The following is an 18,833-nucleotide window of genomic DNA, read 5'->3' as shown; positions in this document are numbered from 1 at the left end:
AAGTAGTGCAATAATGTGCTTTGAAAATCACCCATGACATTCTGTGAATCTGCCGAATGTGTTTTTCCCCCTTACCATCTTCTTATATTCCCATAATACAGGATATTTCTGTTTTCAGAATTCAGAGATGCCTAGAATAACTCTCAAGAATACAAGGAAGTCTAGAGGCTACGTGTGAAGCTACTTAGTGACATTCTGATACAGACATCTTTCAGGTGGAGACTAACATTTTGAAGATAGCAGAGCCTTTGTCTCTGAATGCTTCAGGCCAGGCTTCATACTTTAAAGTTCAAAAAAAGCATCAAGATGAGATACATGAAGCTGCTTACTAAACCTGAGGAAGCAGAGCTTATACAGTGAAAGATGAGCATTAAGTACATCACCCTAGAATAATCTGATATGTAGTCAATAAAAAAATCCTCTCATTCCTTCCAAAGTTCAGCCACAGAACTTAAAACTTCTATGCAACCATCAGGAAAGAGTCATTTGTCATGATGGTACCATTCTTAATACAAGATTCCTGCAGTGGTGGAACTGGCCTGAGAAGAGAGCGCATAAATAGCCTTGCAATTTTGTAATCTTTAGAATCTAATGAATTGCCTATTCAACTGTCTCCCTTTACAAGGCTGCTCTCATTTTCCCTCACTGACTCTATTCAATCCCTTCATTCACAAACATAAAGGCTTCTGTTTCAGAGCAACAACTGAAGTATTTGTCTAGCAGCCTTCTCTAGAAGCAGAAATACTCTAGAACATCGCAGGTACTTCACAAAATACAATCCAATATGAAGCCTGCAGAAGAGGAAAAGCTGTGCAGAAGGCCCCAAGCTCAGGAAACAGCCTGATGTAAACCTTGCTGAGGAAAAGAGTCCTTTTCACAGTATAAGAATCTTTAGGACAGAAAGAGCTGTCAGGTAACTCTAATCTTCTATCTTTAGGGAATTTACTTTTTGCACACCAAGATTCCATCTGCATTACACCACCACTGCCATAGGTAAATCATTACCAAAGTCAGTAACACACCCAGTGACCATGTACTCTAATGGGTTAAAGCCCAGGAACTTTCCATTCAACTGAGAGGCAGAAGGAAATCTGGAGTTTCTAAATACTACAATGGAGAATGCTTTTTCCTGGAGACAGGTGACTTACGCTGGCAAAGCACATGGACAGTGCTTAATGAGACACATCCATGGTCAGGGTTGTACCAAGGCCCAGCTGTCTCTCCTGCTTTGGTGGTAGGGACTGAGCAGCACAGGAGGAATGATGTCCTCCCTTCTACTACCCATGAAAGCAGTGGGGCCCCGCTCCCACTGTTTGTCACCTGTTGTACTCCAGCTGCTCCAAGGAGAAGATGTGTTTGTTGAAATATTCCTGGAGCTTCTCATTTGCATAGTTAATGTTAAACTGCTCAAAACGATTCACCTGCAAGAAGAAACAATTATAAAATTTTACATTCTTGTTCCTGTGCTCTAAAAGAATCTATACCAGTAACAAGGAAGGTGCCAGGCCTGAAGTAAAGCCAGAGAACATAGTGGTGTCAGATGGACATGAGGAGGACAGTATGGAGAGGACCACTAGGAGAACAGCGCATGCAAGGTTAATTCAATAAACCTAAATCATTGTAAAGCATGATAAAGACAGTCACGTTTCCCCTCTTGGAAGAAAGAAATAAATTCCGTAACTGTTAGGTCACCGGGCTTTCTCTTCTGTGAAGTATCTGAGCAGTTACTGTATGACTGTTCAACATACATCCCACATCAGCTGTAGTTAGAAGCATTACATGCAGGATTCTCCACACAATGCAAAACAGATGTAAACAAACAACGTACATGTAGGATTTGGATATTTGGTTCACATACAAATCAAAAATTCAATATTAGCTATCACAGCAGATCTGCTTAGGGTCTGTGTCACAAACCAGACCTTGAACATCAGCCTATATGAATATGGCTGGCAGAAATGGGCAGCTTAATATATTGTTCTGCTTTCAGGGGAAAGTGGCAGTGGAGAGACCCCAGAATGCCCTATGCTATCCTTAATAGGATGCAAACCCACCAAAATTTCTTCCTATATGCACCAACATCTCCAAAACCAACCCACTCCACAAAAACCAAAATCCTGACCTGAAAGTTCTCGAAGCCAAAGATATCCAGGATGCCCACAGACTTAAAGTTTTCCTTGCCTTTGATCTTTGTATTAATCTTGTTAATGAGCCACGAAAAACACTGGGAATAGAGTGCCATAGAGAGGGAGTCCCTGGAGTCAGCTGCCTGTAAATACAGAGAGAAAAAATGAGTCACAAAGAGAACAGAAGGCATAAGGGCCACATGAATCTCTATGGGACTTCAGGTTCCTCCACTCCTCTTCAGGTGTCTCAGCCTCTGTATGGGCTGTACATATATGGTGCAGTATTTATTTGTATTATGTTTTCTGATAGCCAGACCACACACAGACAAGCCATGTATAATCTTTGGGTAACTGAACTTCAGAGGGTGAAGGAAGGAGAAACAAAATTGGTGGCATTTTTTGGAACAAGTGCTGGGACAGGGAAGGTGGCAAATACCTCACAACTAAGCCCACAGCAGTAATTTGTATCACCTGAGCCAACATTTGCAGTGGCAGGCAAGGTATCTCGGTTCAGTACTCCTAGTGGAACTGTCAAATGGGTGTCTGCTCAGTTTTCAAAAAACTGGTAGGGCAGGATTTAATAGAATATTCGGTCACCAAGTTACCCTCAAAAATTCCCTTTTCAAAACTTTCCTGCAAACAGCATTATCCTACTGGAATCCAGTTAAGCTGGCCAACAGCCAGGACACATGCCCCAGAAGTTCATGGGTTGACAGACTTTCCTGCAGTTTACCCAATATCCCATGCAGTGATCATAACCAAGTATCACAGGTGAAAAAAATAACTTAAATTACGATCACTAGCAGGCAGTAGATAATTGGGTGTATGTAAGAGTGTGGATGAACATCCAAAATCAAACTTTTGGTATCTCAAGCAAGAGCCTGCTACCTGATAGCTGCACAGGGAATGGGCTGGTTGCATACTTTGATAACACTTGGACAAACCAAAGTGGCACACCTGAAATCCCCCAATTAATACAGAGACATGAGACAGAACCACAAATTAAGAGTCTGATCATGTGCTGTCATTCTGCACATACACTATTTAGAATGGGAAACCAGAGTTTAGGGTTCTGGAAAGAAGAGAAGGCCAAAAATAAGGGTCCCCAAGAAGAAGACATGATTGCAGAGGGTAAAAAAAGGGGCCAGGAGAGAAGATGGCGAAGATCATGACTGGAAGAAAGATGCTGGAAGTGGGGAAAGATCCTGGAGATTGGAGACGTGGAGATAAATGTTAGGGCATGCCCAAGGACCTCGGCTGGTAGTACCTGAGACTGGTAACTGCAACTGCACAATAGAAAGCCTGACAAGTTTTTGCCCAACCCTCCTGGACAAGCTGCAAACTCCCAATTGGGAAAAGAAGTTGACATCTAGAGAATGTAATGCTGAGGGGTGAGCAAGGCACTACATGAAATAATCAAGTAGGGTGAAAGCTGTAATCTTGTCATTTCATAAATAAACCGCAGTAACTCGGTTGTTTCCTCTGTCTCACCTGTGACACCAGCAGGGCAATTCCTTCAGTAGGCCAGAACAGCAATGACAGATCTTCGAAATGCACCCTCACCCCCTTCAGTTTTGCAACCCTAAATAATATGAGCTATTTGCTAATGGCACAGGCCAACTGCCTCTGATCCCTTCCAGCCTCTCACAAACTTCTGAGGCCCAGACTGCCAGATCCTCCTTTTCACCCAACCACACTGGTTTTCTCCTCCTTTCTCTTCCTAGGTACTATTTCCTCTTCAGCACCTCAAAGGTGACACAGAATAACCTCCCTTTTCCAAGAAGAGAACATTTCAGAGCATGGGCACACACATCTTTTCTGGGTATTTCTTCTCTCCATCAGATGATCTGTCTTATTAGTTGGGACTAAGAATGTCCTCAAGGCCAGGCCTCTGTAGTGTGTCTGGTTACACAGTAAGTTGGACACATTTTCCAGGAACAGGACCTCCCCATCCAGCTGTAAGCAAAGCCCCTTTCCCCACAATATGGCTCAAATGAGATCCTCAAAGGCGCCTTTCATCCTCCCAGCTTTGCCTGCCTTTAGGCCAGTTCATCCATTCAGCCCACTGAAATGTCAAAGCTCAGATGGGTAATGAGTCCATTACACAATGAGAAATCCCCAGCAACTCTATCCCTACAGCAAGTGGGAATAGGTGGGTGCAGCAGGTAGTCAGGAAGAGTCTTTATAGGCCCAGTGTTGAGTGCAACAGGCTCTCCTAGTGAAGACAGCTAAATGGCAGCATCCACTTGCTATCACAACTTTCTCGTTGCCTTGGTACTTCATTGGGCTGCAAGCAGTAACTGTGGGGTCCAACACACACACGTCAGGAATAGCTACACCATCAGGGAAAGCTCTGTTCAGGGAGACTCTTGTAAATCCTACAGCTGCATACCATTGCTGTGGACTGCATGAAGTGCCTCTGGTATTATCTGTTATCCAACTTACACACTGCTAGAGAAAGATGTGGCTTATTTAGGACAGACAGCTGGGAAGAAAAAGCGTGGTATTGGATACTGAGGGTATCTACCACAGACTACAAGCTGAAAAATGATTTTCACACAATTTCACTGCGAAGAAAGGTCACAGACTATGCAAAAAAAGAGACAATTTCTTAAAGGCAAAGCTCGGTTTGTGACATATTAGCATGTGTGTTCACAGCAAGAAAAGAAGCTACTACTCTACCATAATGAGCACTGCTGAGACTTCAGCTTGAATACAGTGCCCAGTTAGGGGCACTCCACTTCTTAAAAGATGTGGGAAAACAGAGACAGAAGACAAAGAGATTTAGAAAATTACTTACAAGGAAGCACTGAAGGAACTGGATTGTTTAGCTTAGAAAAGAGAACACCACATGAAAAACTTCACAGAAGCCAAAGCTTGTAAGGTGGACAGCTGGGATGTCAAAGGTAATCTAAATATGAGGAAAATCTTTTCAACTCCAGACTCCACTGCAGCTAAAGCAGGATACTTAAAGATGCTGTGAAACTCCTTCCATGGGAAATCTGAAGGAAAGTTAGACAGACATCTGTCAGAGAGAGTCTAGTAACTCTGGCTTCTCTGCCAATGTAGGCGTTGGATTGATAACCCTCTGCAGTCTGTGCCAGCACATGATTTCCATTACAGATGTTCATTTTGCTATAACATGATGCATCTTCCATCCTAGTAATATTACTCCTTGTCTTCCAGTGTCTCGCATTTTATTCATGACAGAGGATTTTCTACAGTTATCTGTGCATGGACCTGAAACACCAAGAGTGCCCTCAAGTGATCAGCAACACCACAAGAGTTACATATCAGTTTACTCAGTCCTCCTTTGTGGTTGTATGGATACGGAAAGAAGCTGCTGCGGGGTAACAGCCTAACATCTGCCAGATGTTTTGTGGGAACTGCGTGCCAGCTTTTGCCTTCCAGTAAATGCAGCATAACCTGGGAGTTCTGCAAGGTTAAAGCACGCACATGTGCAATTACCACAAAGCATCTGATGCACCTTCTGCATAACACAAGCATGACCAGTTCCTGCTGAGTGAAGGTGACTTAAAACCAGTATTGTGCATTGGCATTTGCTAGTGAACTCCCCGGTAAAGCCTGAAAAGCAGAGTCAACACTGGGACCTGAGCTACCAATAAGGGCAAAATACCTGAGGAAGCAGGAGGCCCTAGGCTGGAATGGGTGACACAAGAGGAAGATCAGGGCCTGGAAATGCAGAAGTGGCAGAAGCAGAAGCACACACTAGGACACTTACCTGCTCCACAGTGAGAGGGGAGCTGATCTCTTCCCCACGCAGAATCATGGACCTCTGTGTCAGTACTTCAGAAAGCTGAAAGGCATCTAAGCCCAGGAGGTCACTGGCAACATTCAGCACTATTAACAAAGGAAGACACACTTTTTTCTCCTGCATGGATCCCCATCACTCATAGGGATATTTTTGCAGCTCAGTGAGGAAATCCCAGGGACTCCTACATGACAGGTGACTAAACCCCAGCACAAAACACACTCCCCCTTACTGAATTCTCTTTGGCATACCCAAAGCTGTAAGCTCACAAACCCAGTCTAAGGCTCACATAACCCATTATAGGCCACAGTCAGATACTCAAGTAAGTCAGCCTTTCTGCTGACAGCAGGAAGAGCAAAACTCTGGGTAAAGCTCAGCACCAGCAAAACATTGCATGAGAAGAAATGTTTTTGTAGAAGCACAATACTGCAGTCTGAGCATGGGATTGCTAAACTTGGATGTTAAAGAAGAGAGGCAATTAACTTAAGACTTGAAGCACTTGTAATACGCATTTATTGCTTCTGTCTGTTTAGGCACTCGCTTTGCAGACCAGCTCAGACTGGATAACTGTAACAGACTGCACACCAGCAACTCCTTCAAATGAAGATGGGGCATAGTCTCTAACAGATCACTTTTATCTTAAACTCCTTCCTGGTCCTATTTCTTCCATCTCTTTCAATGCAAAAGAGAAACTGTGAGGCTGTGGACTCAGTCTGAGAATATCCAGAAGCACAAATGGATCCCAGGGCCACAGACCAACTAAATTCCACTGGTACCCCAGAGCCATGCATCCTGTGGCAATGCTTTTGTGGGGTTAAACTACAGGGAACCTGCTGGTGAAGGCAATGCAGACCAGCATAATGGAGGGAGAAAGGACAGTGGAGAGGGCTTTATTGGGGGCCTTATGGGGCTTTGCATGGTCTACCAAGTTGCTACAGGCCTACTTACCTGCTTTTGTTGTAACCTGGGCCCCACCAGCTGTCATGAATTCAACGTTTCCCAAATGAAGTGTGCCAGAAAGAAGTTTGAAGATGTCTCTGATTTCTTCAGTGCTGAAGTCCACCACCTTCATGGCAGTCTATGCAAAACCACACAGCCACTGTTAACTGTATGTACAGCCAAGTACAGTGTAACCACCACACTCAGGACCACTGTGTGTAAGATGTAAAACTCAGAATTATAGTCACCATGCATCCAAATGAAACAGGATGGCACAGCACCTCTCTCAGCTATACATTTGTCAATGATATTTACTGTCTCCCATTCTCTCCTACATTTGCTCTATTGCCATCTAAGGCAGGTGGGCATTTGCTCCATCCTCAAGTTGGACTTTGCTGCCACCATTGATGGTCTGTCACAGAAAGAATATGTTTGTGCCTATGTGAGGAAATCCTACCCTGAACACTGGCAGCACAGGTTACAGATGTTTCTGGATGGCTTCCACATTCTCCCTTATTTTCTTCCCTGAATGACAGATTAAATTAAGATACTTAATTTACTCTGATCCACATAACCCCCTTAATTCATTCTATCTTAGTATAGTAGATCTATGCAGCAAGATTTAAAACCAGGCTTTCAGCATTAGCTGCTAGATGGTTGGAAAGAGATTATCAGATAATAAGGAAGTATGGCACATTCCCTCTTAGTGCCTGCATGTGAGCCAGGGTTCTTGGGCATAAATTGACTTTGAGAGGTAGGACCGAGTTTTCATGCAGTCACCCTGTCAATGGGACACTCTGGGGTTCTAGTTCCCTTCTTTCCTCCAGCATCTCCTCAGCTGAAGAATAAATGCCATATTGCATTGAAACTCCTGCTGTACAGGTGTTTCCTTCCCTTAAATCACACCTAACCAGGACCTACTGAAATCCTAAGCTGACCCTACTCGTCTTGCCTAGCTGGTTTCACCTACATTATTAAAGCCCTCAGGCCAACAAGCATTTATCAAATAAAATATGAATATGCACATTCACCCTGCTAACCCCCTTAACCTCTGATAAAGTTACAGATGTCTATTGAATCTCTGAGGTATTTCAGAATAGGTGATTTTCACAGGTGGTATAACTTTACTGCAATATTTCTGGGGAACAGTACCTTCAGACCAAACTGTTCTTCTAATGGTCAGTGTGAGGTTTCCTGAACCAGGCTATCTAGGAGACTCCCAGGAAGCATTACGGGGTGGGTTTCTGCTCTCCCAAATTCTCCATCATTCTAAATTATTATTCATTCTGACTGTTTCCCAAATTCCCCCATTTCTGTACACTAAAACCACTTTTTGAGCCTTGTTTTAGCTGAGTTTTGGACTTGTTGAACACCAAATTTTGGCTTAGGGAAAATCAATTCTGCCTGTGAGATCTAGACTATGCAGCATGTTTAGTCCTTGAGGCTATGCCCAGAAGTTCAGGAGGAGTTAGGACTGGACTCACCATGACCTTACTGAACATCTCTACATCATTCAGGTTCTCATCAGTCACACAGCCAGACTGGTTCAAGTAGCGGTAAGTCTCTGGCTCACAGAGGGAGAGGCTCTCTGCAACAGAAGAAGAAGAGGCAGGGGAAAGACAACAATTTATTTAGCAACCAGTCTTTTAGTTCATGGAAGAGGAGGGTGTGCTGTAACAGAGCTTGCAGATGGTATTCAAAATTATTTAGAACAGTCAAATCCCAAGCTGCAGAGTCTCAGAATAATATCTCGATACTGAATTGACTGAAGAAAAAAAATTAAATTCTAGCTCAAAAAGTGTACAGAAAAATAGTCTTAACAGCATACATATGGTAATGACCTCTAAATTAGATATCATCACTTGAGACAGTTCAGAGAGCCACAGTCAGATTTCTGAAGACATTCAGTGCTGACCAGTAGTCAAACACTGAACATAGTTCACAAAACTAAATCTGAAACCAGAATTAGGTCTCTGTACATGTTATGCAACCACATCTTAAACACTATCTGCAGATTTGATCCCCCATTTTGAAAAGAATGTAGGAGAACTAAAAGATCAATGGAGAAAGGAGGTAAGGATGATCAAGAGCCAAAACCACAGTACAGATGGGGAAGTGAAGCAGCCTGGGACACCAGCTCGGAGAGGTAGATGGAAAGGAATAGCAGAGATCTGCTGAAGATTCTGTTTTGTATGTTTTCCCTAAGCAATTGCTAATAACCATGGTCCCCACTATTTTCCTTTGCTTTAGAGTGATCTCTGAATTGACCTATGTAGCCATTCCTGCACATACCCACTAAAACTGAAACCCTACTCCTTTCTACTCTGTCAGGGCCAAATCTTCCATCTGATTATCCTAACAGACAACAAAAGCATAAAGAAATTCCCCAGGCCCTCAAAACCAGAGTACAACTGTAACATGTTCCTGCCTGCCTATCTGACCTCTCCAGAAACACCACCAGTGCTCAGCAGTGCCTGGGACAGATACACACAAATGTTGTTAGAGGGATGCTGCACTACAAAGAGGATTCGTCCACAGGCTGCAGCTGCCACTTTCTCTGTGTGCCCTTTTCAAGACCCACCTCTCCCCTCCCCAAGCACAGAGCTATAAACCCTTTGTTCAGACACAAGACATGTTTTGGCTCTAGTCCTTCCACTACATCGCTGGTCTTTGTAATTCTTCTCTCTACTATTACCTATACTGTAGGTTTGTTCTAAAAATATATCTATCAGTCCAACCTTTGAACTCCTTGAACAGCTCCCACCAGCAACTGAATCAAGACTCTTTACCTTTCCTCTGCCTCTAGCCAGTTTCATCACCTCATCACTTTGCACAGACTTTTTCCTTCAGCACAGAATTCCTGAAGTGTCTTTTCTCATAAGGCATTTCTGTCATCCGCAGCCTCTTCCTCTCAACTCTCCATTCTGTTTCCCACGAAATCACCATATGGCCTTCAAGAAGAAGCTACTTATCAAGTACCTGAAATATCCATGCTCTAACTGACTTACACCTGCTTCACATGTTGGACTGGAAACAGGACAAGAGACATATCCCAGAAAATGAAATTACCTTTCTGCTCCCCGCTTACACCAGCTAGCAGGGCATAAAAGATGTGGTAATTCCGCTCCCCGGGGTTCTGATGTACCACCCTGTTCTGAAACAAAGAATACAAGAGTAGCCAGTAGAAAGAGATCAGACTTGAGGTTGCAAAGGCAAAGAGAGGACCAGGATACAGGCAAATCTCCAGCCAATGCACAAGAGTGGCTTCTTGCCGTTAAATGATGGTTTTGTCTAAATAAATTCTACATCAAGATCTTTGTGGCTGTGCAACTGAGCATACACATGGACAAACTGAACCTTGTCAGTTCTGGGCCTCCTCCTCAGTGAATTCCTGACTCCAAAGTAAACTACATCCAAGCAGAGATGCCTGCATTTGGAGTTGCACCCCATATTCTTCTCTGTGGAGCTGAGTTTCCAGGTACTTCTCTCTCCCTTTCTCCTTGGTAAACAGTTTTTTCTTGGAGTCTCTCTGTAATGCACAGTTTATCAAAGATGGGAGAACAGGCTGTGGTAGATACAGAACAAACATTGCTCCTCTGCCTCTTCCTCAGTTGGGACAGTTGCAGTAGTAACACCTAAGGAGCTGATGTCTACACACTGTGATGGAGACAGCCTCATCCAGGAGGTGATCTGGCACTGCCACACCTCCTGTGAGAAGAGGGCTCACCCAGCACTCAGCAGACGTGATACCTACCTTTTCCAGTAAATCTGAACAGCATGTTAAGGAAAAAAACATCCAAGTGACAGAAGCACAGATTGCTTGATGATAGGCAAAAAATCTTCTAGACACATTGGGATGAACCCTGCAACAAGCAACAAATCATGAAATAACTGACACTTTGAAAAGTAGGTAAAGAGTGGTTCTAAACATCATCTCAGATCATCCTCTCTATTCACTGTCCAAGGAGGTATGATGTGCCAAAGAGATATTTAAAAGGGCAGGGCCAGATAGAGCATAGGTAACCTAACAAAGGATGAGCCACGTTAGGGACACCTAGAAAGATTAGAGGCCACTCTAATCTGAAAGTCTGCATTGCACAGAGCAAGTCTTGCATCAGTTCTCATTGCTCCTGCAAGAGACCACTATCTTAAATCTACTGACAACATGAAGAGCAGAGGCTAAACAATCCAAGCCTGTCATTTACAACAGCAGTAAATTCATCTGGGGGCTACTCCAGTGGCAATTGGTGTGGTTTGCACTCAGCAGCAGCTTTGAACATCAACATCGAGAAATGTAGCCAGGGCAGCTTTACCTGCCTCATGGAGACAAAAGATATGTCAAAGCCTTTGGGAGAGAGGTATCTGGGCATACAGGGAAGAAAGTCATCATGGCACAACACAGTTTGACTATTTCCAGTCTTCACTGTCCTTGTTGTCACTGGAAGAGGCTCCCCACAGAAGTGGTCATGTCATCAAGCCTGTCAGAGTGCAAGGAGCATCTGGACAATGTTCGTAAGTCATATGATTTCATTTTAGGTAGTCTTGAGAGGAGCAGGGAGTTGGACTTAATGATCCTTATGGGTACTTCCCAATTTGAGATATTCTGGGATTCTATGACTAGGGTTCCAAGGTCCCCTGAAGAAGGTAGCCCAAAACAGGGACTCATAATTCTCTTCTGCACCCAAATATTGTGCAGACTATATTGATTCTTAGTTTGGTCTCACTTTTCTCAATCACGAATTCATTGGCAGAGCTAAGATAAGGTAACAATTTTATGTGCAGCAAACAGGATGCAATCAACCTGGGGGATCTTCCAAGGTAGCAAATTCCAGGATTTTAGGTATCAAGTGTTGAGATTAACAAAGTGAAAAGTCAAACTATGTCCCTACCTAACGCAGTACTGAGACAAAAGGTTTCTAGAGTTAGGTGCTGCAGAACCATAAAACAAACACTTCTTCCCTCTTTGAGCTGCAAATTTGCCCACAGTTGTAAATTGACTTTGAAAAACTATGATGAGGGATTTCCTGACCCACACTGAGCTCCTCCTCATCTTCGCTCACTCCATCCATTTCTGGTCCACTGAAGAAAAGGATACAATCAGTTACTCGGCCTCCCTGGATGTTTCCATGCTGAGAGAAGTGCAGCTGGATGAACTTGCCAAAGCGGCTGGAGTTGTTGTTATAAACTGTCTTGGCATTTCCAAAGGCCTCCAGAATGGGGCTGTAGAAACAAGGCAATGAAGATACGATTAGTGATGGGATACCATTAAAACAAAACATGTGCCCAGTCTTTTGACATTTGCACAGCGTGTTCTGCCATGAGAGATTTATTTGCTACAGCACCAGCCTGGACAAGCAGGAAGAGCTCAAGGGAAAGGAAGGATGGCAAGAGCAATTTAACATGCTGCTAGATAAATTTTAAACCTTTGGGATTGCAGTTAATTAAATCAGTCCCCAGTCTGTATGGGCAGCTGGCGCTCACACTGTCAGGGGCAATCCCCACCCGTGTGGCTTCAGGAAATGAAAGGTGGCAAGACCCAGCCAGGCTGTGTCCTCAACACAGTACATCCCATGAATGCAACAGTATTTTTCCAAGGATTTTCAGAAGCATCAGACATACAGGGCAAACACTGTGTAGCTTTAAGCCACGTACTTCTATATTCATTTTACATTTTTTTCTTCTGCCTTTGGAGGAGAAGACCAGTACATAACATCTCTTAAAATTACAGGCAAACATCTTCAATCTAACAAACTGTAATAAAACAATTTGTTTGGTACTTGAATTTCATACTGGAACACACAAGCCCTTGTTACCTAAATCTTGCTTAGGCTGATATAAGCCACACAGTTTCTAAGTAGAGGGACTATACACATGCTATAGATTTGAGAATTACATTCTAAGACAGCAACATCATCCATTTCAGGGGAAAAAAAAAAGTTGCAAAAAAATCTATCATCAAAACATCAGACAGACTATAAATGGAAGAATTTTGTCTGCTGGTCACCTTCCCATCATCAGCGGAAAAAAAGTTAAAATGCTTGGTACTTGCTTCACAGAACAGTTCAAGAGAAAAGCCTAAACCACTCAAACTGACACGCTGAATCCAGGATTAAAATATTCATTTCTGCAATTAAGCCAATTCTAAAATAATCTGAAGGGCTGACAAGCAAGGAATCACAGAGATGCTACAAGAACAGCCTGTATGTTGCCATGTCTAATTTTACAACATACATAGTTTTAAACAAAAATTATTACCCTGAGAAATATTGGCTTTTAAACATCTCCAAAGATCTATTGTGCAGTCCCACTGGAGACTGGGGCAGATATGGGATTATTCACAAGTTAGTAAGTACAGCATAAAAAATAACCACAACTACAGACACCCCTAGAGCTTGCAGAAAGCTTCAGGCCTTGCAAGGGAGAGCTGTGGTTAAGGAAACACTCAACAACCTTCAGGAAAATCCAGGCAGTACTTTCCTAACATCTGTTGAAACAATCGCTTTCAAGTAACAAGGACAGAAATGAAAATTCCTCTGTTACAACACACTACAACCATAGAAGTGACAATTAGAGAAATCTGGGTGTACAGATCAGGGAAGTTCCTTGCCCTGGAGAATTTGAGCTCCAAGACCCACACCTCTGAAACAAGTATGTAAATAAGGACATTGCACAGAAATATCCCACTGACCACACCAATGCCATGAATCAACAAAGTTAATGGGGACAGACAGAAAAAGGGAGGACAGGGTTATATGACCACCACAGATGCAGTGAGAGTGCAGGAGCCAGCTAGCCAATCTTTGTGGCTCTTAATCATGTTCAATTATATAAGAAAAGCATGAGGAAATATCTTTAAAGTTTAGTTTGGCAATGGGGCTCCCACACACGAGTGCGAAGTCTTTCAGGCATAGGGGAGGAAATGAGCAGGAGGGTGTTTGAGGCTGGCAGCAGCTGCAAGGCAGAGGGTGGGGTGAGCTGGTTCAGCCAGGCACGAGGGCAGGGGCCTGGGCCAAGCAAGTGGCCATGCCAGCAGCACATCACAGTGTGGCACCTGGGCCAGCAGTGAACTGCAAGGCGGAGCAGCACATCAGGAAGGTGATGCAGGCTGCTTGCAGGATGGGCTCCAGGATTCAAAATAATGGGAACCAGTTTCAACAGGGCAGCAGAAAGCGAAGTCTGGAGTTCAGAAATACTGCACCATATGCAGATTCAGGATTCAGATGCACAGTTGAAGACAAAAAGATTTGAAGACCTGGGGGGGGGTGAATAGCAGGAAAGGTGGCTGTGCTGTCAGCAGTGGCACCAAACATGGAGAAGGGAGCTTCAGAGTGAAGCAAGCGAGAAAAAAAGCTGAAAGTTAGCAGAATTTTGATTGGATGGGTGTTTTCAAGACAGAAAAGAGACAAAATCAACAGTACCAAAGGAGTTTTCAGAGCCTGATTTATGAGAAATACACCAAGCACGTATGTTCCAACACAAGCAAATGATAGAAAGGTGATGAACACTTTGTTTGCAATGCTGTCTGAAACTGAGAATCCAGCATTGTTCCTTGGTATGTGCTGGGCTGCAAGCAAGAAAATCCACCATAAGTGAACCCAAGGAGGGCCACCATCACAGCAAGTGCAGCTGAACTCCAAATACATGAGGTAGGGTCCATAGGAGCAGCAGCAGCTTCTGGGTCTGGGCCAGGCCTTCAGCTTCTTGTCTTCAGAGAAAAGGTGACAAATCAGATTCTCTTGCACTCATACTGCAATAGCTCATGTAGCACTGAGATGTACACAGAGCACATTGTGATCTCTTACTTCACTCCAGCTCACAGCTGTGGCATCTTACAGACTCAGGAGTCACCTACCCACCATCATAAGCTCTCTGGATCACTGTCAAGTTATCACTTAACTGCTAAGAGTGCTTGAGCCTTCTAAGCTGCTTGCCTTAAAGCAGATTTTGCAGATCTTGAGTCATGACTGCACTGCTCTTCAGAGCTTTTTCCAATTTGCCTCCATCCCTGCTAAGATCTGCACACCTGCAAAGGATAAATCATCCAACAACAGTCTCTGGAACACCAGGTCCAAGTGCAGCAGCCCTTCTGCTCACGGCCGCTCTGCTTATAAGGACCTAAAACCTTCAATGCTCTCACAGCTGCCTCCTCTGGAGGTTTCTGCAACTATCACAGGCTCCATCTGGGACCCATCTGCAGCCGCAACCTTGACCACCCCAAACTGTAGGGCCCCCAGCAAGGTCCTTCAGTCACAGGCAAGACAGTCTTGCGTTGGGAAATTTTAATGTAGTTTATTAAATATAATTCAGGTGTTAAAGAAAACAAGGACAAAACCAATAAAACAGATTTATCTTTCCTGCCTCTTCCCCAGGCTTACCTAAAGTTAAACACCTACTGTCCTCTGTTTCTTAGCCTCAGCTTTCCTTTTTAGCTCAGGTTACACCCACTCCCTCAAAGCTTCCCCAACAGGGCAGCAGAGAAGCCTTGGGTCACACTCACAGGACTGCTTCTCCATGTCACTCTGCTTCCTTGTTTTCTCTGCTGCTCTTTGCCTCTTACTGGTATTCCTCAGCCACACTTTGCTTCTTCAGGTTTTCTGGATACTTTTCCCCTTCACCTCCCTGTTCTAGCATAGGTCACCTGTGGGCCATGGTCCCTCAGAGCTGTCCCTGTCCTGGCAAGGGTTATGGTCCCTCAGGGGTGTCAGGACTTCTGGCACGAGGGAATTCCCCCAGAGTGTGTCTCCATTCCCTCATTGCTGCCAGCTTCTCTCTCAAACACATTTGATTCAGGCGCCATGTGCTTCCCTGCCCGCCTGATGCCTCATCAGGGTTTAGGTGGGTGGTGGTTGTTCCCTGGTGCCAGCTCCCATGGATGGTTCTCCATGAAATCACTTGCCAGGACAGCAGAAGAGCTGCCAGGTGGCCCATGGGACTCCTGAGGGCAAGACATACCAGCAGCCTGAAACACAGGGAGGCTGGGGGAGAGCAGGAGCTAATGGAGGAAACCAGGAGTCAGAGTATGACAGAGACTCACTGGGAGGACAGCTACAATCGAGAGCTAGACATTTATTCTCCAGCTGCCATACACATCCCACATTGCTGTTGGAAAGAAGCCTAATCCATCCACGGACAGCTGGGAGAGCAGCCAGGGAGAGGCCTCCCAGCAAGACCGCAACCTTCGCATTTCCCTGAAGTGACACCATCCAGCCCCATGATCCTCTCCACCCAGGTCTGGCTCCATCCATGGCCCAGCTGCCCAGAAGGCAGGGCCCCCCAAAGGCAGGGCCCCCCAAAGGCAGGCTGACCCAGTACTCTGGGTGCCCATGAGGGTGACTGTACCTGCTTTCCAGGATGGCTTCTTCCACATGAGTGCTCTTCTCAGACACAGGGGCCCCAAGGGAGGTCTGGCTCATGGCTGACAGGAATTTCAGGAGCAACTTGGTGCTCTCAGTCTTTCCAGCTCCACTTTCTCCACTGTTAAGAAAAAAAACCATACATTTCATTCACGGATCCAGGACAGACAGAGCTGATGACCATCCTACCCGCAGCACAGAAGTGATCTCTAGGAATAAACGTGACATCTCCGCTGTGACAAGCAGGGATCAGGCAAAGGCAGGGAGGGTGGTGTGGGTATTTAGGCAGATGTCAATGCAAATGGAACAGCAGGAGCAAGGCGTGTGATGCAGCCATGGAGTAGCTGGTTCTCCATTTCTAACCTTATCAGAACACACTGGCTGTCATGACGCTTCCACAAGCAGCGGTAGCACTCGTTAGCGGTGGCGAAGATATGGGGAGGCAGCTCACCCAGCCGGTGCTGTCTGTACAGGTCTATGGCATCCACACTGTACAGACCAGGGATGGGTTTGTAGGGATTTACTGATGCCAAGATGGAACCAATGTTTGTCTACGGGGAAAGAACAAAACACAGAAAGGAAATGAAGCTCCTGGAGGGGAAAAAAAAAATCACAACAAACCCAGACCCTGAAATAAGTAATGGTGAAGGAGAAAGCCTAAATAAGGTCATTGGGCTTCAGCAGAGAGCTCCACAGTTTGGCAAAGAATGTCAAACCCCAGGGAAGGAGCTGTACAGCTGGGTGTGGATGGGGCACTCTGAATTTTGCTGCTTTACAATACAACATTCTTATCCTGTTGTCTTTGTTAAATTAAGCTTACACAATTTAAAAACATGAAGCCATCTTCATACCCAGCTACTCTGCACTGTACTTGAAGCTGAACAGCAGAGCCAGGACTGAAGGAGTATCAGGAGATACCTTCAATGCCCCTATCCACAGTCCTAAGCGGAGGGGGCATGGCAGGGTTCAAGAACCTCCTGAATAAAGAGTTGAAACACAGACACACACACACACACAAAACATACATGTGCAAAGAAGCACTAAAGCATATAATTTTTCTTCTGCCGAAAAATGCTGTTTGTAGCAGCTTAAATCATTTGGTAAACCAAATCAAAATTGACAGGTGAAGATGAAGCTCTGGATTTCAAGTCAAAACATTTCTATATTTTCTAAACATTTTATTTTGAAAATATTTATTTTGAAAATCTCACAGATCAAAAAAAGACGTAGCGAGATTTAAAATAAAATATCCAGAGCACAATACTGAATTTCAAATGCATCATTTTGTGAAGTCAGAAGGAAATTAATGTTGCTTTTTGGGGCATGACTTTTTCGGTTCAGCCAACCAGCTCAAATCCAGTTATTCTCAGAGCTGAATCAGAGCAATGGTGCCACCTCTCTCCTAATGATGGCTTTGTAATATGGTCAACATCCAGCTTAAATCCTGCTCCTGGTGCGGTGGCCTCCCTCACAGGGACATCTTGGACTGCTCTGCTCAAGGAAGACCCATTCTCAGCAGACATGACAAACTAAACACTTAGATTACTGCAGGAGGTGCCAAGCTTTGTGGTCAGGGACAACATCTAGCATTATTTCCAAACCATGAACTACCTACAAGTCACCCAACAGATATAAAAGCATTTGAATGTATCTGTTGGAGAAGCTGTAAATTAAACACTTGGTGACAGGGAAGACTCATCAGACCAAATGAGATCTGGGGCTATAGCAATGCCAAGCTCTGAAGCCAGAAGCCAGACTGATAAGATGCTGTAGTCACCAAAATATTTAAAACTCATTTATTAAGGCAGCAGTCAGAGATCATCAGGGGGGAAAAAAAAATCACCTAGGCCAAACTGCATTATCAGTATAAACAGGCTAGCATAGATTGAGTCCTGAGGACCCTCTGCCAGGAACCTTTGTGGGCAGAAATATAATTCACTGGTAATGAAAGCAGTAAGCAAGCAGATGATCTTTGGCCAGAGAGGTGGAGAGAGAGAGGAAAGCATTGAGTGAAAAAACGTGAATTGGGGAAAAAGCATTGTACAAGCAGTTGAGGAACAGGCATTGTCCAGAGACTACGAGACAGAGATGTCCATTGTAACTCTTCTCCCAGCATGTTTTCCTCTCAGATGTTTCAGTTTGCATTTTCCACTGTAGTTCCACCTCTCACTAGGAACAAGAGCTCCTTTCCAGAGAACTCCTGGAAAGGCCTTTCCAGAACTTCTTCCAGTACAGCCATCTCTTTCAAAGGTGTTTCTAGGAAACTTTTCCACCACCCAGTTCCAGTCTCCTCATCACATGCATTCCCTTAGAGACAATTTCTATCCATAATTTTTAATAGCAGTAAAACCACATACATACCAGCTACTCTATCAGCAAAGTAATTGTCCCTACAGAACTCTCCAGAGCAGGACAAGCCACATGTGGCAGGTCTACTTCTCAGGACAGTAGATCCTACTTGGATGGTTAGGCATGGCATTGCTCAGGACAACACAAAATTTGGCAGTACAGCCCCTGGCTCATTTATACATCACTCACATTATGTTGGGTCTACTTTTATTAAGGAATATAGGAATTGCAAGAATGAAGAGGGAAGATGCAGGCTGTTGCTGTGCTCACATAATTTCCTTCAACAGCTGCGTA

General features: G+C 44.3%; 1 protein-coding gene across 4 annotated transcripts in view; it reads right to left on the bottom strand.

The window, feature by feature from the left end:
• Positions 1–18,833, bottom strand: part of LOC121670397 (unconventional myosin-X-like) — an 89,733-nt gene that overhangs the window by 49,477 nt on the left and 21,423 nt on the right. For 2 of the 4 annotated variants that reach the window (XM_042040541.1, XM_042040540.1), the window contains 10 exons: positions 16,554–16,741; positions 16,177–16,311; positions 11,933–12,057; positions 10,592–10,605; positions 9,907–9,991; positions 8,322–8,425; positions 6,847–6,976; positions 5,869–5,987; positions 2,123–2,269; positions 1,321–1,421 (listed from right to left, as the gene is read on the bottom strand). In XM_042040541.1, coding sequence (XP_041896475.1) covers positions 1,321–1,421; positions 2,123–2,269; positions 5,869–5,987; positions 6,847–6,976; positions 8,322–8,425; positions 9,907–9,991; positions 10,592–10,605; positions 11,933–12,057; positions 16,177–16,311; positions 16,554–16,741 — 1,148 coding nt within the window. Of the gene's footprint in view, positions 1–1,320; positions 1,422–2,122; positions 2,270–4,926; positions 5,034–5,868; positions 5,988–6,846; positions 6,977–8,321; positions 8,426–9,906; positions 9,992–10,591; positions 10,606–11,932; positions 12,058–16,176; positions 16,312–16,553; positions 16,742–18,833 lie in introns of those variants that run through there. The other 2 variants (XM_042040542.1, XM_042040543.1) reach the window with 2 other exon arrangements.

Source organism: Corvus kubaryi, unplaced genomic scaffold, assembly GCF_017639235.1.
Source record: "Corvus kubaryi isolate FWS band 111438036 unplaced genomic scaffold, C.kubaryi_AGA036_p1.0 37396, whole genome shotgun sequence".
Lineage (NCBI taxonomy): Eukaryota > Metazoa > Chordata > Aves > Passeriformes > Corvidae > Corvus > Corvus kubaryi.
This window is presented reverse-complemented; position numbering and strand designations above follow the sequence as displayed.